At 34.5% G+C, this 22,875-nt stretch overlaps 1 protein-coding gene across 1 annotated transcript in view; it reads right to left on the reverse strand.

Moving 5' to 3' along the window:
• Positions 1-22,875, reverse strand: part of Zpbp (zona pellucida binding protein) — a 176,718-nt gene that overhangs the window by 94,027 nt on the left and 59,816 nt on the right. The window contains exons 4-6 of the mRNA XM_052199211.1: positions 19,498-19,647; positions 12,999-13,217; positions 8,517-8,593 (exon numbers count right to left, since the gene is read on the reverse strand). Coding sequence (XP_052055171.1) covers positions 8,517-8,593; positions 12,999-13,217; positions 19,498-19,647 — 446 coding nt within the window. The remainder of the gene's footprint in view (positions 1-8,516; positions 8,594-12,998; positions 13,218-19,497; positions 19,648-22,875) is intronic.

Consider the following 22,875-nt stretch of genomic DNA (forward strand, 5'->3'; position numbering starts at 1 on the left):
AAGATAGCCTTTTCAACAAATGGTGTTGGTTCAACTGGAGGGCAGCATGCAGAAGAATGCGAATTGATCCATCCTTGTCTCCTTGTACTAAGCTCAAATCCAAATGGATCAAGGACCTCCACATAAAGCCAGACACTCTGAAGCTAATAGAAAAGAAACTGGGGAAGACCCTTGAGGACATCGGTACAGGGAGAAAGTTTCTGAACAGAACACCAATATCATATGCTCTAAGATCAAGAATTGACAAATGGGACCTCATAAAATTACAAAGTTCCTGTACGGCAAAGGACACCATCAAACGGACAAATTGGCAACCAACAAATTGGGAAAAGATCTTCACCAATCCTACATCAGATAGAAGGCTAATATCCAATATATATAAAGAACTCAAGAAGTTAGACTCCAGAAAACCAAACAACCCTATTAAAAAATGGGGTACAGAGTTAAACAAAGAATTCTCACCTGAAGAACTTCGGATGGCGGAGAAACACCTTTAAAAATGCTCAACTTCATTAGTCATTAGGGAAAAGCAAATCAAAACCACCCTGAGATTTCACCTTACACCAGTCAGAATGGCTAAGATTAAAAATTCAGGAGACAGCAGGTGTTGGAGAGGGTGTGGAGAAAGAGGAACACTCCTCCACTGCTGGTGGGGTTGCAAATTGGTACAACCACTCTGGAAATCAGTCTGGTGGTTCCTCCGAAAACTAGGCACCTCACTTCCAGAAGATCCTGCTATACCACTCCTGGGCATATACCCAGAGGATTCCCCACCATGTAATAAGGATACATGCTCTACTATGTTCATAGCAGCCCTATTTATAATTGCCAGATGCTGGAAAGAACCCAGGTATCCCTCAACAGAAGAGTGGATGCAAAAAATGTGGTATATCTACACAATGGAGTACTATTCAGCCATTAGAAACAATGAATTCATGAAATTCTTAGGCAAATGGATGGAGCTAGAGAACATCATACTAAGTGAGGTAACCCAGACTCAAAAGGTGACTCATGGTATGCACTCACTAATAAGTGGATATTAACCTAGAAAACTGGAATACCCAAAACATAATCCACACATCAAATGAGGTACAAGAAGAAAGGAGGAGTGGCCCCTTGTTCTGAAAAGACTCAGTGAAGCAGTATAGAGCAAAATCAGAAGAGGGAAGTGGGAAGAGTGGGGTGGGAAATCAGGGGGAGGGAAGGGGACTGATGGGACTTTCGGGGAGTGGGGTCCAGAAAAGGGGAAATCATTTGAAATGTATATAAATATATCAATAAATTTAAAAAATATTTTAATATCATACATATATTCAATAAATGTTTTATGATATTTATTCCCCAGTTCTCCCCACATGCCCCTTACTTTCATGTGTTACTTTTTTAACAGTAAGTCTAATTAGTGCTGTCCATATGTGCATGGGTGTGGGGCCATCCACTGGAACATGATCAGCCCACCACTCAATAAAAATTCCTGAAGAAAACTGACTCTCCCTAGGCCAGCAGTCCTCAGTGGCATCTCAGCTAGGGGTGGTGCATTGTGAACCTCTCCCCCAGTTATGCTGGAATGTCAATTAGTTTGAACTTGTGCAGGTCTTGTCCAGGGTACAGGTATCTGGGGAAGAAAAGCAATAAACTGTGTCCCTCAGCTGTGAATCATCCAAGCTAGAATGATGACTGCCTGCTAAGATATGCCCAGAGGGGCAACAGTGGCATGAATAGAAGGGGATAAGTAACTGCCTTCTGTTTAAATTTAAGACCCACTCCATGGGTAAAAACCCACATCTGATTCTATAAATCTCACCCTACAATATTTTTTGCCATTTTCTGTCCTATGGACTTTGGAGCTACTTTAATCAATTTGAAAAGCATTTCTGTATCTTGTTTAGAATTATTGGATTATGGTAGTTTGTTTTTATGTTCTTAGTTGCATTGGGGTTAAACCTCAAGAATAGACTGACTAGTAAGAAGATATGTAGATAAAAAAAAGGAGAGACAAATAAATACATTAGCAAATGGCAATAGAGAAATAAAAAACACATGAAAATGCAAAGCAACGCACCTCTTTTAAAAGGCCATAAGCCCTAAAGAACTAAATTCAAAGATACTGAAATGGGTAAAATGCTAAGTGAAGATTTTAAAGGTTTATTTGTAAAAATGGTCAGTGGCTTCAAAAATGATACAAACAAGCAATGAATTAATATATAGAAGCCAGTTCAAAACTTGAAGAAAGTCAAGAGCATAGAAGACAAAGTCAGCAATACAATTGAGATTTAGGAAAATAAAACAAATAGAAATGTTGAAAATGAAAAATAAGCAAGGTCTGTATTACAATTTCCCATAGAGCAAACACAAGACTTTAAAGAATGAAAAGGTAGGATGAGGAACTGTTACATTCAGACACCGGCAAAGATAAAAAATAAGCAAGCAAGCATGAATGCATGACTTAAATATCCACCACCACTGGAATAAAATCCAAAGACCAAACTAAAAATCCATGTCACAGAAGGAAAAGTAGAGAGAGAGTAAGAGAAACTAAATATATAGAAAATCTATCCAATGAAAGTATAGAAACAATTTCCTTAACTGTCAGGGATTAGGAAAGCTGACAAGAAAACAACAGGCATTAGAATCTAAATACACATTACCAATCAATCCACAAAAAATATAATCAAGATGCCCAAATTACCTAAAAGAAGAAGCTGTAAGAGAAAAATAAGCGATTCACTTAAAAAGTTAAACATAATATCATACCTCTTAACATAATATCAAAATCCAAGAAAGCATGAAATGATATTTTAAAGTTGAAATACTATCAACCAAGATTGCTATATCCAACAACTACCTTCTGAGGGTAGCAGAGAAATAATGACATTTCAGAGAATTAAAGCTGTATGTGAAGACCACACCAGTACTACAGAAAAAACAAAATATTTTAATGTAAATCTTCAATTTTATCAGAAAATGTTTGTAATTCCTCTTTCAATTAATGTAGTAATGTTTTTTATGTCTAACATTTTATCTGCACTATTTTTCATGATAATCTTCAATTTTAACATGTTTTTCTCATATTTCTTCTATTTTGTCAGAAATGTTTTCCATATAAATCTCACAAAATGTTTTTAATTCCACCTTCAATTAATTTATAAAGGTCTTTTTATATCTACCATTTTATCTGTATAATTTTCCATGAAATAGTCAACGTGTTTGTCTTTATGTTTCTTGAATTTTATCAGAAATATTTTCCATGTAAATCTTTTTTTTCCTTTCTGTCACCTTTTTATTGGTAGAAGAACATTTTGAAGCCATAGGCCATTGCTGATTTTTAGACTTTAAAGAGCTTAGAGACTGCAAGAGCACACACCATAAAGTAAAAACAGAGAAATTTTGGAATGGGTCTTCAAAATAGTGTGATCAGATGTCTGGAATGACTCCTGAGAGGTCACCAGTTTCTTTCAGAGGCTGAAATGTGGACACTTCACCTGAACTGGCATCCACAAGGACTGAAGCACCATCAAGGACAGCAGCTGCTCCAATGTATTATCAGTTCCTTCTTGTTCAACTAAATAACATCCAGCTTAACCTGGCTCTGCCTATTTTAATCACTAAAAACACTAAGGGCCCAAGCTTCCCACATCATAACCTCTCTGCTTTTGAAGCCTCAAGACTGAATGCAACTCCAAATCCTTCTAATTGCTTTCTGGTTCTTTTCTACAATATTGCTCTAGTTGATAACAAATCAGAGAATTAAAGGGACAGATGTCAGGAAAAACTGGGGAGGGGAGGGAAAATGAGACCATAAAGGATGAGTTCTATAGTACAGTGGAGGGGAGGAGCCCTGGATGTTAACACCACTGCAGCAATCTTCCACAGGTGACGCCTAACAAAAGCTCCACATCCCTGAAACAGGGCCATAAAACAGGCCCAAGGCTTGCAGAAAATGGCTGGAATGACACCCATTACATGCCCTGTGGATTGGTAATGTGTATTTAAATTCTAAGATTCTGAAAAAGTTTATAATTCCACTTTCAATCAACTTAGAATTATTTTTATAATTCTACCATTTTATCTGTATAATTTCCATGATAATCTTCAATTTTAACATGTTTTTCTATATATTTCTTCAATTTTATCAGAAATATTTTCCATGGAAATCTTCACCTTTATAAGAAAATGTTTATAATTTCAATTAACTTAGGAATACCTTTATACCTACCATTATTATATCTATATAAAATTTTCCATGAGAATCTTCAATTAAAAAAATTAAAGTTTTGATTGTAAGATCACAAGAAGAATACATTCACAAGAGTATTGGATAAAATGTTAAGAACCTGGAAAGAATCCATCAATCAAACATAGTAAATAGCAAACCCTCATACAAATTGAGCAGAGAAGGCTGGAGAGATGCTTCATGGTGAAGAGCACTTGCTACTCTTGCAGAGAATCTGGATTCAATTTGCAGAACTATAGCTCACAACCACCAGTAACTCCAGGTCTGGAATTTGAAACCCCTGAATTATACAGACACACATGCACACATGGTACACATACATACATACAAGCAGTGCACTTGTACACACACACACACACACACACACACACACACACAACATACTTTTAAAATATATCAAAAAAAGAAAAGAATATTAATAAACCACCCATAAGAACAGCCAATAAAATAACACAGATCAGCAAGAGTCTTCATTAGTCTTCCCTCTACAATTAAAAGATAAACATTAAATAACTCAAATTTTAAAAAGATTCTATCTGTTATCTAAACACACATACACATACACATACTCACACACACACACACACACACACACACACACATGCATGCATGCACACTTTGCTGGTCAAAACTAAACACGAGGTTGTTTGAAAGGCTAGAAGTTAATAACCAGGCAAGTGGAAGTGGAAAGTGAGCCAAAGTAGCTGCTTGGTCTCTAATAAAGTAGATTTTCAGACAACATCAGAAAAGCTAAAGAAAGCCATTACATATTAATAGGGTGTAAAAACCCAACAAGAATATATATGATCTATAAATATGCATGTACTGAATGTTATTTACAAAGTAATCAATAGTGGATATAAAAGATCAATAGGTAAATACAATAATGGTGACTATTTTTACAATATTAATCCTAGCAATCTATTGACATGGTAATCTATACATCTTCTGCTGCCTTCTTTCTGATTGGATTTGAAGTACACTCCACAGGAGGAACACTTTGCCTGGTACTTGGTCCATGGGAAAGTAGCTCATAGGTCAGGTTATTTTGCTAAATGCACATAGTATAAATTTATGTAAATACTTTATGGTATATGCATGTTAGTACAGCTCATAGTCCCTATTATGCTAAAGCTTCCTTGTACAGACAATAGACAGTAATTAATACAGATTCACAACTGGTCACAATACAGAGAGTACACCTATGGTGTTCTCATCCGTAAATGGAACATTTATACCAACACACTACTACCAAGACTCAAGGAACCAGAGAAGAGATTTTAAAGGGTTTTTAATATTTTTATTTGTTCTGTGGATTTCATGTTTTAATTATTTTGTGACAAGAGGATTTTCTTTTCTGGTCCAATCTATTTGGTATTCAGTAGATTTCTTGTACATTTATGGCCATCTCTTTTTTAGGTTAGGGAATTTTCTTCTGGTTTTGTTGTTTTCTGGCCCCTTGAGGTAGGAATCTTTACCCTCTTCTATTCCTATTATTCTTAGGTTGGATCTTTTCATTGTATCCTGGATATTTTGAGTTAGGAGCTTTTCACACTTTATTTTCTTTGACCAATGTGTCAATATTTTCTATTGTATCTTCCATGACTGAGATTCTTGCTTCTGTCTCTTGTCTGTTGGTGATGCTGGCATCTGTTACTCCTGACCTCTTTCCTACACTGTCCATCTCCAGAGTTGCCTCCATTTTTGTTTTTTTATTGTTTCTATTTCAATTTTTTTTTGGTCTTGGGCCATTTTGTTCAATTCCTTCACTTGCTTCATTGTATTTTTCTGTATTTATTTAAAGGATTTATTTGTTTCCTCTTTAAGGACTTCTACCTGATTGTCCAGTATTTCCTTGAGGGTATTATTTGTATCCTCCTTAAAGGCGTCTATTATCTTCATGAGATGAGATTTTAGGTCATTATCTTGGCTGTCTGGTGTGTTAGGGTATTCAGGGCTTGCTGTGGTAGGAAAACTGGGTTTTGATTATGTCAAATTGCCCTGGGTTCTGTCACTTATGATCTTGTACTTGCCTCTTGCCATCTGTTTATCTCTGGTGTTAACTGGTCTGGGTATCTCTGACAGGATCAGGTCTCCTTCAAGGCAGGTAGAGCTCTGTGACATGGGTTAGAGCCAATATCCTGGTAGTCAGGCAGTGATGTTTCTGGTTAAGGTGGGCCTCCTGTGTCTCCGGTAAGAAAAGGCCACCTGTGTCCCTGGTTACTGAGGACCTCATGGGAAACAGGCTGCCTGTGTCCTGGTTACTATAGACCTCCTGGGAGGAAGATAGGCTATAGGGTGTGGAAGGGTATCCACTGCTGATTTGGCCCAGGTGGAGGAGCAGGTGGAAAGGAAGATGGAGGTCAGCAGGGTAGGTAGGCCCTGTGTCAGCTAGGCTCTGTGGGTATTCCAGCCAGCATGGGTATTTGGACAAGCAGGGAAGACTGCGGAAAAACAATGTCTTCTGTGCATGACAGGACCACTTCACTCATGACTCAAAGTAGCTACGGCTTACTATATAAGATCAAATCAGTCAATATTCCAGCTTGGATGAAGAAAGAGGGCATGAACCCCAGCGCTAGTTGAAAAGCTACCAAATAATGATGGCTGCTAGTGAAAAGAGGGTGAGTTTTCTTTAGGAGTGTAACCTTCCCTGTTCTGGTAGAAGGCCCCACACATATATTCATGTAACAACAGTCACTAAACTCAGTGAGTTGAAAATGAAGAGAAAAGGACATAAATTAGGGAGTGGTACATGGGAGTAATCTGGAAAAAATTGGAATTAGGAATTTGGAGTTAATATGGTCAAAATACACTGTAAACATAAATAGAGTCTCAAAGAATAAGTAAAACTATTTTTTAAAAAGATACATAAAGAGCTAAGTATGAAGAAATACACTAGGAATCTCAGAATTCAGGAAAGTTATGCAAGACAACTTGCCATGAATTCAAAGCCTTCTTAGGCTACAATGTGAGATCTTGCCTTAATCACCAAAAACAAACATCATCGACAAAAATATAGGAGATTCCATTACATCTCACTCAAGATAGAAAGGCTATATTAAAAAATAACAAATGGGGGGCAGGATAGGGGACAATATTTGAGATGTAAATAAACAATATATCTAACTTTTAAAAAAGAACAAATGACCATTACATTAATAAGACTGGCAACTGTCTATTTATGTCTAATCTTGTATAACGCTCTATGAGATTTTGTAAAACAGCACTGAATAATGAGTCCTACAGGTTAGAGCAGCAGTGGGGAAGTCATGGGAAACATAACTGTGGTTATAAAAAGGCACCACCATGAGTCAGTTTAGAGCTGTTACACAAAGAAAGCAATGTATATAACTATGGAACGCTAAATAAATCATGAGAGTATGCCAATATCAATGTTCCCACTGGTGACATTGTACTATATGTCTACACCTTGCTGTTCTTATAAAATGAACTTGAGGCCAAAATTACGTTAGTAATTTCACACTAAAATTCTTAAAGAATTCATGCTGAATTGTACTAGCAGTTTTAAACTATAACCACAAATAACATAACACACATTGAATAGAACAGAGTATATGATAGTCATAAAATCCTTAATAAGACTAACAAATATAATACAGCTATGTATATCCTAAAAAAGAAATTCAGAAAATGTACTAGTCAAAATTTAACAGCCACTCAGAGCATAGCCTGGTAAATGAACAGTAGAAGAAAACCTCACTCTACTAAAGTTAAAATCTTAAGCTGCCATCACACACTTCAGAAGAAAAAAATGCTTTTAGTCTAGGGACAAAACCTCTCTAGTCTCATCATAGCTACTCATTTTTGTACTGACTCTGGCAATTCAAATTAGACAAGATAAATGAGTAAAGACTTAAAAGAAAGATGTAACCTTGTACCTGTGTATGACATGAAGACTATACAAAAATACTGACTATCCATGTGAGTCTAGCAAAGCTGCACTATGTAAGACTAACATGCAAATATATGTGAAAACTGACTTGACTAAATACACTGCAGCCATGTATTCTTAATATAATTACATGACATGAGTCCAAATAAATTATTCTTTATATAACCAATCACACAATTCTATATTTAAAGTGCTTGTCAAGTATCAATTATACTAATTTCTTATTTTGTGATGGGTGAAGATTTATGTCTTTGTTGAAATCCCTGTGGCTCTCTGTATTTTACACATGACTAACACAAAGAAAAAGATGAATCCTTACACAATGACCATTTTTATTCAATTCTCTTCCACCAGCACAGAACATACCTTAGATAATCTTTTGGAAGCTTCACAACTATGGTCTGTACATGGCTTGGATCCTTTTTCAGTGTCTATAGATGCAACTGAGAAAATATATTATATTTTATATTTATTCTTACATACTCTAACAAAATATTAAAATTCTGAAAAATGAAACATTATTTGTCAACAATGACTATTCCACTATTAAGTCTGGAATTTTTCTAATGCTAAATATTTCAACAAAATCCTAAGCCAATTATTTGTTGTATATAAATCAGGAAAACCTCATTTCTACAATAATCTTAGAAATTAAATTTCTCAATAACTGATGCTGAGATATTTATATTTTTTAGTATTTAACAACAGAATTACTTCAAATTTTACAAAGTATAGTTTAACTTTATATACAAATTCATTATTTATGAACCTCTCTTCTTATCTATATGATTTCACTACACTAAGTTAATGCTTATTGTGCAGATGCAAACTAAAAAGAGAAAGGTAAACTGTAATAACACTGGAAATTTAATGAGATTTGAACTAAAGCTGTGGCCACTTTTAACCAAAATAATAAGTATTTTCACACATACAAGCACAAATATATTTCTGTCCATATAGAAAAAGCTATATGCAAATTTTAATTCTATTTATTTAAAATAAATACATGAGCATCAGGAAAACTCAATGGACTTAGCAATATTGGACTGATGGATATCTCTGCAAGGTCATGGGAAAAACTACTGCTGTCTTATTAGTACTACTTACATCTTTTAAGCCATTCAACTATTATCCTATTTAGAACTATTTAGCCATTCAAACTATTTTCAAATAAACCCTAGCTCATTTGAATACATAATATTAATCAGCTCATTTTCCCACAATCTTCTGAACAATTTTTGCATGGAGCTATTACTAGGCTAATATACAAAAATTCTGAGAACAATTTTTATTATGCTCAAAGAGCTGAAGAAAATAATGGACAAAGAACTAAAGAAAATAGAACATGTTGTCATAAAGAGGATATTAATAGCAAAATAAATTATAAAAAGTCATCTAATAACTAAGGCATGGACTTATAGCTCAAAGGAATTCACTAAAAAATTAATAACATCTTTGAGCAGTTTGGAGAAACAATGGGGCTACTTAAAGATATGTCACTGAAATCTGATCAAAACAAAATCAGTGAACAGAGCTGGAGAGATGGACAGATGGTGGCTCACAAACATCTGTCATGGGATATGATGCCCTCTGCTGGTATGTCTGAAGACAGCTATAGTATAGTCATATAAATAAAATAAATAAATAAATCTTTAAAAGAAGAGAAGGAGAAGAAGAAGAAGGAGGAGGAGGAGGAAGAAGAGGAGGAGGAAGAAGAGGAGGAGGAAGAAGAGGAAGAGAAGGAGGAGGAGGAGGAGGAGGAGGAGGAGGAGGAGGAGGAGGAGAAGAAGAAGAAGAAGAAGAAGAAGAAGAAGAAGAAGAAGAAGAAGAAGAAGAAGAAGAAGAGTACATAAGAGTAATTTATTTAAGTAAATAAGGGACAATTGTCTCAAATCTTGCATGTCATAAATTTCATACACAAGCAGATGGAGCTTTCATTTCTATATAAAACATACTATAATCAAACATCAGAAAAAAGAGAAATAATCCAGAAAAGAAAACAAAGAATTTGTCATATATAAGGGCTATACAATACTAAGAACTAAGATAGAATTTATCATTTTATATTTAAGGCTGGAGTGCAAGATTTCCATAGAGACCTATATTAAATGTACAGATAAACACAGAATACAAGGAAAAGATGGGGAAAGTACACTGCAGGTTACATGAACACAAAAGAAGAAGGAGGAACAATGTTTTTCTCACATGTAATAGAAATAAGAATGAAGAAAAGGATTTTCTTGGTTTCAAGAAACAATTATTATATAATGACAGTAGGATTGATTCTTCACAAAGATTTAAAAATCCCTGTTGTCTTGAGTAACATGAGTAAAGGTATTTGATGGTTGCATAGTAAAGACCCATGTTCAGACTCCCAAAAGTCAGGGAATATTGGTGAGGGCTGGTGTGGTGGCAGGAATCTGTAATGCCAGCACTTATCTGCAGAGGCAGGTTCTGGCGGGTTAGAAAATTGAAGACAACAAGATACAAGTGCAGCAAGAGATCCCAATTCAAAAGAACAACTTGCAAAGTGACAGAGGATGATACCCCTGGTCAACCTCTGTCCCCCAAATGTTCACATAAAACACACACACACACACACAAACCTAGTTAAAGAAAAAAATTGGAAGAACTGTACAAAAGCTAGCAAAATCTAGTAATATTTCTCAATATTCTTCTCTATTGGTAACTAAAAACAAAGAAATCATAATATGAAATAGAATGCGGCTAACTCATAGAGCATCTTTCATTAACTGAACAAAATGATATATTTTTATGTAGTAATGCAGAATGCATATCTTCTCAAACTCAAATCAAACATTCACAATCAACCCACCTCATTTGGGAGCCATAAATCACCTTGAAATATTAAAGACTAGAAATCATGCAGTTTATGCATCCAGACAAAAAATATATTAAGCTAGAAATCAGTGCCAAAAAAACAGATTGAAAATCCTCAATTACTTGGACAATGAGAAACACATTGATGCAAAATATATGAAGTATCAAAAAAAGCAAATACTTTTAATCAAAGAAAAATTAACTTAACAAAATCTGTGACATGGAAGAGGAGAGAGAAATATCTAGTACACACATTTATACCACTGAGAACTAGAAAAGACATGGGTAGGGCACGAGCAAAGGGTCAGTAAGGAAAAAGAAACCTGAGACCTGAGCTTGTTCACAAGAGCTGCCTGCCTCTGTTTTCAGAGCTGCAATTGCAGCCCAGCTATTGCAGTTGTTTTCACAGACAGTATTCTACCTTTGGAATGGTGTTGGAGATCAAGCCCAGTGCCCTGAACAGGCATTGAGAGTTCAGCTGAGTTTCACTCTGAGACATCTGTCACAGTGGAGGCAAATGATATTTCAACACATGAAAACTTAGGGAACATGACTCGTCCAAATATTTCTACTTCTACAACAATGGAGTAAGGAAAGAATCTGAGGAACTGTCCAGTAAAGATCCTCAAAACTCCTGAATCAACTCTGTGAAAATGAAAACATGTAATAATTAAGCTGATATAGAACATAAATGGAGATTTCAATAGGGAAACAACAAAATAGAAAGATGAAGTTGAAAGTCTGGAAATTAAATGGCTCAAAAAATGAAGTTGAAATGTTGGAGATTAAAAAGCTCAGCAGATCAAATTGAAAACAAAAATCAATAGAACACCTGAATAATAAATCAAATAAAAGTCAGAACATCAGGGCTTAAAGACAAAGTTAGACAAATAAGAATAATCAAACAATGACAACTATAAAATAACAAAGTATACCAGAATATACAAGGTGTAGCTAATTTTACTTAGTATGATGATGTTCAGTTACATCAATTTTCCATAAAATGATGTAATGAACCATTCTTCTATATAAACCTCCACATATGAAAGGCATAAAGTTGAACCCAGACCTACTTAAAGAAATAAGCTCAAAATGTATCTTAATGTAAAATGAAAAGATTAAACTACAAAAGTGGTAGTCCATAATGACCTCAAGTTTCTAAAAAAAGTGTTGAAAGAAAAATGAAAAAATTTCCACAATTAAAAGGCAAAAAAAGAATCTGAGTTAACAGTTTTCAAAAAAGATAAATAAATGACCACTTAACAGATTTTTAAATGTTCAAAAACATTAGTCATTTGAGGAAGCACAAAGCAGATTCACAATTGCAACATTTACACTGGATGTCATCTTTTTCCTGATAGATTCAAGTTTTTCTTAGGCCTTGTCCATCTAATTAAAACAACTATGAAATAAAGACTCACGAAGCCTCTATGTACTAATAGTGTGTCCTTGACAGGCCACAGAAAAGTTTAAGATGATCATTTAGCATGACCATTGGGTGAAAAATGTTGAAATTTTCCTAGAGAAGAAGAAAAGCAAGAATTACAGAAGATAAGGGAATTTAACTTTCTCTTGCCTTTGAAGTTTCATGTCTCTGCCATAATTCTAGATAACCAAAAAAAAAAAAAAAAAAAGGAAAGAAAGAGTAAAAAGAGAATGATAAAGACATACTATAAAGCACATGGATATTTATTCCTGAAATTCTGTACCTCCATACCCCATGGTTAATAACACATTAAATGGGATGAAGTGTCTATTCTACAATGCCAGTTACCTTACAAGCAAGTGCTTTTACTAACTAAATCACTGTAACTAAATAACCTTCATTCAACAGTAAAGAGCCACAGCACACTTTCCACTAACAGCATGAATCAGCAGAACTTTATGTGGAACGTTATTACCAGTAAGTTAAAGAGGAATAAATACATTTATACTGGTAACATTCATATTCTAAACAGTTTGTTGTGTTCTCAATTTGTCTTTCTTTAAAATATTTTGTATATTTACCTGAAAATGTGAAGAACAATTCATTTTGCAAACCAGCTCTTTGCATTTTAACACGATGGCATTCAGACTTAATCAAGGAAATTTCACAGGAAAGGTCAAGAACCAGTTTACTTAAAATCTGAAGAAGTTTCTTCTCAAAAGAAATGTTATAGATACTATTGCAGGGAGCTGCATGATAGCGGGCTGTGAACTGGTAGTAAAAACGAGGTTCACGATAAGCTACAGAAATTAAGAAGAAAAAGACAAAAACATCATTCATGTAATTCAAATGCATGGTAACCATTTTAAATATTTAAGTATTTGAAATAAATTCATATTCATTTTCCAATAAATAGCTATATTCTCCTTCCTTAACAAACTTCTATCTCACAGTATACTAATTTTAAAATATTATCACAGAGACTCTAAAACAGTGATGCAGTTAAACCTTGACCTCATTTAAAACTCACATTATTGATACTGTGCCAGGAACAAAGAAATTAAGTTATAAAAATCTTGTCTACTGCCAACACTATCAAAGCTAAGATTCAATCCTAGGAAGGCTACACTGCTACACTACACTGCTGTCTAAATGACGGCATCACATCTTAGAATTTTTATACAGAAGAATTTTTATATATATGTGTGTGTGTGTGTGTGTATGTGTGTGTGTGTGATAAACATATATATCACACTGTTATGCTTTAAAATATTAAATTTTAGAGAGATAACAAAAATATTTCTTAAATAAATATAGTTACTTTTACTTAATTTTAGTATGGTATCTAAAATTGAAGACACATTTTAATGCAGATCTCTAAATCTTACAATAAAGGGATAGTAATCTAAAACTGAAAATAAATTCATAATGATAAAAACTGTAAAAAATCATCTGGTAAAATAAGTGTTCTTCAGCCAACCAAGGGCTTCCTTCCTGCCTTCTTTGTCCTCACATTTTGAGCAGAAGCTGCTAACTCAAAAACTGATGTCCCTTATCACTGTCCATTTTCCTACATATATTTTAAAATTTATACCCTGACTACTGTCAAACTTAGAGATGGAGCAGCCACGGAACTGACTAGTCTCACATGAATACAAATGAAAGGCACTGACTATCCACATCCTAAATTCAAGAAAATACAGATCACTATCTTTAATTATTTTAGAAGGACCTGAAATAAAACTACTATAGGAGGCATTAAAATACATTAAAATTATAAATATAATGACTAAAATATAATCCATGAAACATGATGAAGTATAAAGCAATGGCTGAAAAATAAGGAATGTAATAGGTACAATGCTACGTACCTAGATTCAGGAGGCTGAAGCAGGAGGATTGCACAAGTGAGTAGAAAGTTAGAATAGATACAAACTTTCAGAAATGACAGATAAAGATATGAACATTGAAGAATACAATTAAAATAATGAGAGTGAACATTTATCTTTATAACAAAATAAAAAAAAACTGAACTGCTAAGTACAACAGTCAACAAAAATAGTACTACAGCTAACATAGGAAAAAAGGAGGGAGAGAAAACAACAGGTTTGAGAAAAAGAAATGCATTACAGAAATACTTAAAAACTCATTTAAGTAGATAGTTATAAAAATCAATAAACCCATAACCAAACAAGTTTAAAGAAAATAACAGTCAGGTCCCATCCTGTTTTCCTTTTTGACTAGGAAACTGAAACTGTTAATATTTAAAGTTATTGTTGAAAGTGTCTGCCTATTGTCATTTTGCTCTTCTTTTGCTTTTTGTGTACTTATTCCTAATTTGTATTTGGGTAACTATGTCTTCATTTGCTTCCTTTCTGTAGCCTTTTGGCTCCACCTGTTGCCTTTTCAGAAGAAGGGAGAAGATAGTACAGAGGGAGGGGGAAGGAGAGATAAAGAGCACAGAGAACTTTAGACAAGCCACAGAAAACATTCAACACATAAATTATACATACATGTATATATTGCATACATACCTACTTTGTGTGCATGTGTGTGTGTGTGCATGTGCACACATGCATGTGATATCACTAACTACAAAGAGCTCATGAATTCTAGAGAGTGAGGAGATATGAGAATAGCTGGATGGAAGAGGAAGACTAAATACTGTAATATAGTACTTATGAAACTGTCAAAAATTAAATTTTAAAAATTTTATGTAAAACTGGTTTTCAGTGATTTATATAGTTTTTAAGTTAAAAAGACTACTAAGATTTTAGCTTAAATTTCTTTTATTGTCTACACAACTGAAACCAGCCAATCTAATAGTACCACTACAGGCATGCATGTATACTTACTTAAAAGTATACACAGTAGAGGGTTGCATTTGACACTTACAGGTGTGCACTACTTGTCCATTCTCTTCTTCATCCTTTCTACCCCTTCTCCTCTATTTTCATGCCATGTGCTTCTTATTACCCTTCCTTTTTCCTTCCACTATCCCTTATGATCTCCATTTTCTCCTCTAATGGTTCTCTTTCTAGTTTCATGAACTATAGCTACCCTGTACATATGCATATATGCATACACAAAAATAAAAGCTATGAAATATGAGAAAGTGGTATTTGCCTTTCAGAGTCTATGTCACCTCATTTAATTTAATAATTTCTGGGTATATCTAATTTTCTGTAAGTTCCATAACTGCATTTTCATTGCATTTCCTTTATCCATTCATATGCTGATGGACATCCAGCCTGTTTTTATTTCTTAGCTATTATGAATAACATAGCTATAGATACTGATCTGCAAGTATCTCTTTGGTAGGATCCTGTGACTAGATATCCACAAATAGAATAGTTGTGTGGGGACCATTTCCACAGCAGCAAGACATAGCACTCCTCCCTCTGGTAGTAGTTGCCAGTTACACCACATAAATGTATGCCCTTTTGGTACATAGTAACTACACGCAAAAGTACAATGTTGCTTGGTATGTGGTATATACAAGGTGAATTTTCCCTATCAATATCATTTGTACAAACTACTGCTCAGGTACAAGTATATTTGCTAGCTTATGCAAATATGCAATTACAATAAATGTTGAAGTATATATGTGATAAACTAAGATACAGGAAATGACAATATGAGGATGAAATCTGACAGCCTGCTTAAACAATCTAAAAGATAACTTGTCTAGCTTTAAAAAATGACATATTTACCATAACAATGTCTCCCTCTTAGAAATACAGAGTAAGCAACATGTCAGCCTTTTGTGTAAGCAGCATGTCAGGAAACCAGTAATAAAAAGACACTTGTTTGGCACCTTGGCTGTAAAAACAATAGCATGTATGTTTCTTATTGCTACTGCAGCACACATATTAGTTTAGGGACAACAAGAGCTGACTTTACGTCCTAGAGAACACAAATCTAAAATGCTTACTAGACTAAAATCAACACATATTCCTTATGGAACATCCACAGGAGACCAACTTATTGAGAACTGCACTACTAGAAGATGCCTACATTGAGGCACATGGAACTCCTACCTCCAATGTCAAAGACAGTCACTTGACTTCTCCTTTGTTACCACATCTCCCTTTTCTCCCTTTTCTGCCTTCCTTTTTATAACAACCCTTGTAGTCAGGCATGGTAGCACACATGTAATCCCAGCACCTGGGGTGCGGAAAATAGAGAATTGCTGTGAGTTCAGGCCTGCAAGGGCTACAGTGAGACATGTCTCAGAATAAACCCCTTAGGATTACATACACTAAGCCCACTTAGTTAAGTCAGAACTGGGACCCTTAATCTTGCTCATCAACTTGTCTAGATTTGGAATAGCATAGGAAATACATGTCCGGGCTGTCCAGCAGGATGTTTCCAGACAGCTTCAACTGAGGATAAAGACCTGCCCCAAATGGCATCATCTTATGCACAGAATAAAAAAAGGAGGAACAAAGGGAGGGAATAGATAAGAAAAGAATAAGCACAGCATTCACACCTCTGTTCCCTAAGTCATGTCTCCAGAACCATGCCTGCCTATCATGATGGACTATAGACCAGTTGAAACTTTTAGAAAAATAGAACCTCCTTTCCTGAACATTTCTTGTCAGGTCCTTTTTGTAGGAATAAAAATTACTAAGACACTCTCTCCATGGCAAGATTCTCATTTAATTCCAGGGTCAAGTCCCTTCCATCATGTATGCTTATACTCACAGGTTCTGAAGATACATGGAGACCATTTTGCCTTCCATTTTTACTCTTCTACATGGGGTCCCAGTAATATGTATAAACTTGTAAGTAACTGTGGTTTCAATGATTCTTTCTGTTATTTCATACTAAGTCAGCCCTCTTAATTTGATTCCTCAGAAGAATAATCAAAGATGAGACATGTATAGTGTGCTTCCTGGTCTTAACAAAAAGAATGGGGCAGTGAACCACTAACCATGACGTGCAGATGGAAAGCAGTTCAGACTGTGGCCACATCATCCCCACAATGTGAAACATAGTTCTGTGCTGCTGACTAACATGTCAATGTTTTTCTGCAGAAAAAGGCTGCTTTGTTAATCAGCTGTTAAGGCATACAACATAATGAATGGATGAAGAGGAATTCTTTTAATTACAAGACTATAAGTAGCAAAGTTCTTTTTTAAAAAAAATCTTGTTAAAAATGAACTTTAAAAAGTCATTTTAAAAAATGTAATCTGTTAAATTCCTAATAGTCTGAAATTAGAAATGTATAGATGTCCCTCAGCAGAAAAACAGATAAAGAAACACTAACACACTGAAGTATTACTCGGCCATTTAAAATCATGACATCATGAAATTTGCAACTAAGAAAGTAAAGGGAACAGATAGATCTTGTTAGAAAAGGGAAACAAAATATGGATAAAAGGGGGATTTGGAATGGGAGGACCAAGTGGGGAAGCATACAGTGAAAGAGCTAAAATTAAGACCCATTTGAAGGGCAAAATGGAAACATAATTCAGTACAAACTACCTAAGGCATACATATATGAAGAGGATCTAAATGAAACTGCCAAATAATGAGGAGACAGAGCACCAACCAGCCATTTCTTGTCACCAAAGCTTCTAGTACTGAGAATGTGTTACATCTACATGAGTTGTTGGCCAAAGGTACTCCCACAGGAATTTCAAAACTATACTCTGCCCTACAAACTGGCAGACAATACCTATAAAATTCAATGAACATGGAGGAGATAAGCTGGTACCTACAGACAGCCTTCACACCCACATTCCAGTGTTTTCGGTACAGGAAGTTACTTTTCATCTCCTCAAATGAGAAACCAAGCTAGCAACAATCCCTTTATCTACAATGACATATTACCTATAAGATATGCAAGTGCAATAGTAGCACAAAGTCTGTGGTAGTAAACAAGCAATAACTGACTTAAGGCCCACTCCATGGAATAGAACTCATACCTACTTGGCACTGCTTTTGGTGACCAAGAACCTGGGACTAAATAGCCCAGGGACCTAAGGTAAACCCAAATAACACCGTTTTAAAAACTGAAAAAGAAAAAATGTAGTGATAATTAAACTGACTCCTAATGATATTCTGCTATACTTTTTGTTCAGCCATAAAAGAAGCTTCCTCCTTCACCAGATGAGAACAAATATAGAGACCCACAGCCAGGCATTACACAGAGAGTTGAGAGACCCTAGAACACCCAACCCTAAATCGGATGTCTCCATCAAATCTCTCCCCAAAGGACCCAGGGAACTCTGCAGAAGGGAAAGCAGAGGGGACAGAGGAAGCCAAGAAGTCAATGTCCTCTAAGTCAACATGATCAGAGCTCACAGGTACTTGCGGACTGAAGCAGCATGCACAGGGCCCGCCTGGGCCTGCTCTGGGTCCTCCATGCTGATACCATGGCTTCCAGCTTAGAGTTTTTATGTAACTCCTGAATGTGTGACTGAGTGGTTCTCTGATTCATGTTGCTTCTCTTAGACTCTAGTCTCTCTCTTGGATTGCCTTGTCCAACTTTCATATTATACTCTTTGTTTTATCATATTGTATTTCATTTTGTTATATTTTTTAAAATGAAGGAAGGAAGGAATAAATGAATAAAATCAAAAAGTGAAAGAAAATCTATCCACTGGGGTAAAATTTAAAATGGCAATTACACCTGCCCTGGAAAGGGATAATGAGTTATCGCCAATGGAGTGACTCTGAACATAACAACTACTCCAGGGCAGGCTTCATGTTCAGAAATGTCTGACCAACATATAATGGACGCCACAGGTTTTATATGTATTTGGTTACAGTTTGGAGGAACATTTTGGGGTCTTGAGGGGTTGCATTTTTTATTTTTATCTTCTTAGATTTGGGGAATTCTGCTGTTGTATTTAGGTCTTGTTTCTTTTTTGAGAAAGAACATAATGTTAAATGTGTAGAGTAGGGGGACAGGATGTGGTAGAACTTAGGAGAAGGGAGGAATATGATCAAAATATTTTTAAATTTAAAATCTGTCTTAAATAATAAAAAAATAAGTTAAAAACTTGTCAAAATGTATAAATACCATAAAACATTAAGAAATGTGAAAATATAATTAAATTTGCTTCTTACCATAAACAATATATTTCAGTTGAAGATTTTTTATAGGTTCCTCCACAGTTGGTTTATACTCGAGGAAACATGTATAAACCCCACTCATGGTCTCTTCAAAGCTCTGAAATATGAGGCTTCCTGTGGATGTCACTTGAGCAGTGGTATTTTCTAATGAAGATATAATATACAGCTGTTTAAATCACAATAGGGAGACAAAATACCAACACTTAAAGCAACCTAAGAACCACAGAGTTTTTATGTCCACAAAAAGTAGTTACTTAAAGCTACTTATTGTATTTGATGCATACTGTTAGTTGATGCCATGATGACCTTAGAATCAAATTTCTACCAACCAGAATTCATCAACTGTGGAACTGTCTAAGTTGTAAGAGACGAAGAATGGCATATAGACATAAATCAACACTTGTATGCTCTTTGCACTGAAAGAGATGCAACCAGAAATACAGTACTATTTATGAAAATTTATATACATATATATGCAGTGCATGTACACATACATACATATTTTAAGCAATATATATATACAAACTATATATTACATAGTGTATTTATCTATATCATAACTAATAAGTATATGTTATAGTTAATATATAACATGTTATATAGTTTAATAATGAGTTATAGTCAATAGGCTTAAAATCTGCACATGAAATGGTATACCCAAAAGAAAGTCTATTACAGTATAAGTGTTAACAGTTAATATTTGTCACTACTACACAGAATAGTACATAAAACAATGAGTTGGCTTCTAACACTGAGGATTACAGAAGAAAATAAATGTAAAATTAGTCCATCAGACTTGTCAATCAATTATAGTGTAGCTATATTGGGAAAAAGATGGGGATATAAGCTACCGTTTGCTTCAGCTTACTACACTGGAAGAAAACTATGTTGTCAAAGGAGAATAAATCTACTCTTGAGCCATTAAGATACAGATGTGAAGGTTCCATCTCTCTCACAAACTGTATAACCATGGGAAACTACTACATCTTCTGAAGCCCAGTTTTTTGGGGTGTTCATTGGAGATGACAATATAGAGCTGCCTAACTCACAGAATTGTTCAAGTCATCAAATATAATAAATCACTAAGTAGACAGGCTATTATTCTTAAAGTTTATAACTATAGTTTTTTGTCATAAAATATTCATATACTAATTTTTTCTTAATTAAAAATTGAGTGCTCTATTCATTACAATTGAAATATTATCCCAGGATAATACTATTTTTCCATTTTAAGTAAATGACTTAATACTTACATTCTTTAAAAAAGTTCTTCAAACTAAAGTAAAAATACCAGAAACTAAAAATACCAGAAACCAGTACTATTAGCACTGACATTTTTTCTTATATGCAAAGCCCTGCTGCATATTTTGAGATAGAAATGAATAGACAGATATACCCACCCTCAAGGACATTACATAGGGAATTATACCTTGAAATCTTCCATTTCTATACCCTCGATGAACTGAAAATGGTAATATAAATTTAGAATACATTTGGTTCAATGCCTACTTGTTCATGAATATCTTCTGATAAAAATTTCATATTTATCTTAACATGCTATTTTGTAAAAATATTAATTTAAGTGATTACTATATATTTCAGAAAAATGTTAAAATAAAATTTTAATAAAAATTATCACAGCAATTGTGAAATTATGTATTCTTTGGTATTATTTCAAAATGAAAATTACCTATACCAGAAGTATCAATAAATGTATGAACAAATATATATATGTAAATATATATACTGTATTTGTCATAAATAATGTAATAAAATATAAGAACTCATGTTACAACAGATATTCAGTAACCAACATTTTGTTAAAGTAATAAAATTTATTTTAAAATATACAACTCAACATTTTGTAAGTCATCAAAATAATTTAGAATAGCTAAATGCCTCTTAAATATACATGATATCTTTTGAAGCTAAAAAGAATATGCACTCAGTTTTTTAAAAATCTATTTGGAACATTAAACATGATAGAAGTAGAAAAAACTCTCTTATGAAGTCCTCTATGAAATGAAATTGTGAAAAGTTTCTGATTAGACAGAAAACTTTCCATTGCCAAGGGAGACTATGCAGCATAACTGTGACTTCATCCAACAAACTGGGTAGTGTTCCTTCTGTTTCTATTTTCTGGAATAGTTTGAAGACTATTGGTATTAGGTTTTTTTTGAAGGTCTGATAGAATTCTGTATTAAATCCATCTGGTCCTATTTTTTCTTTGTTTTGGTTTTGGTTTGGTTTGGTTTGGTTTGGTTTGGTTTGGTTTGGTTGGGGGGGGGGGACTATTGATGACTGCTTCTATTTCTTTAGAGGATATTGGACTGTGTAGATGGTTTACCCAATCCTAATTTAACTTTGGTACCTGGTATCTGTCTAGAAAATTGTCTATTTCATCCAGAGTTTTAAGTTGTGTTGACTTTAGGCTTTTGTAGTAGGGTCTGATGTTTTGGATTTCCTTGGTTTCTGTAGTTATGTCTCCCTTTTCATTTCTGATTTTGTTAATTTGGATACTGTCTCTGTGCCCTCTGGTTAGTCTGGCTAAGGGCTTATCCACCTTGTTTATTTTCTCAGAGAACCAGCTCCTGTTTTTGTTGATTCTTTGTATAGTTCTTTTTGGTTTCCATTTGATTTCATCCCTGAGTTTGATTATTTCCTGCCATCTACTCCTCTTGGGTGTATTTGATCCTTTTTGTTCTAGAGTTTTCAGGTGTTCTGTTAAGCTGGTAATTTATGTTCTCTCCAGTTTTCTTTTTGAAGGCACTCAGAGCTGAGTTTGCCTCTTAGAACAGCCTTTGGTATATCCAAGTTTGGGTTTGTTATGCCTTCATTTTCATTAAATTCAAAAAAGTCTTTATTTCTTCCTTGACCAAGTGAAAAATGAGTAGGGTGTTGTTCAGCTTCCATGTGTATGTGGGCTTTCTGTTGCAATTGAAGATTACCCTTAATCTGTGGTGATCTGATAGGATGCATGGGATTATTTCAATCTTCTTGTATCTGTTGAGGCAAGTTTTGTGACCAACTATATGGTCAATTTTGAAGAAGGTACCATGAGGTGCTGAGAAGAATGTATATTATTTTGTTTTAGGATGAAATGTTCTATACATATCTGTTAAATCCATTTGGTCTACAACTTCTGTTAGTTTCAGTGTGTCTCTGTTTAGTTTGTGTTTTGCTGATCTGTCCATTGATGAGAGTGGTGTGTTGAAGTATCCCACTATTGGTGAGGTGTGATGTGGCTTTGAGCTTTAGTAAAGTTTCTTTTATATGGGTGCCCTTGCATTTGGAGCACAACTGTTCAGAACTGATAGTTCTTCTTGGTAGATTTTTCCTTTGATGAGTATGGAATGTCCTTCCTTATCCTTT

This window comes from Apodemus sylvaticus, chromosome 11 (genome assembly GCF_947179515.1).
Source record: "Apodemus sylvaticus chromosome 11, mApoSyl1.1, whole genome shotgun sequence".
Classification (NCBI taxonomy): domain Eukaryota; kingdom Metazoa; phylum Chordata; class Mammalia; order Rodentia; family Muridae; genus Apodemus; species Apodemus sylvaticus.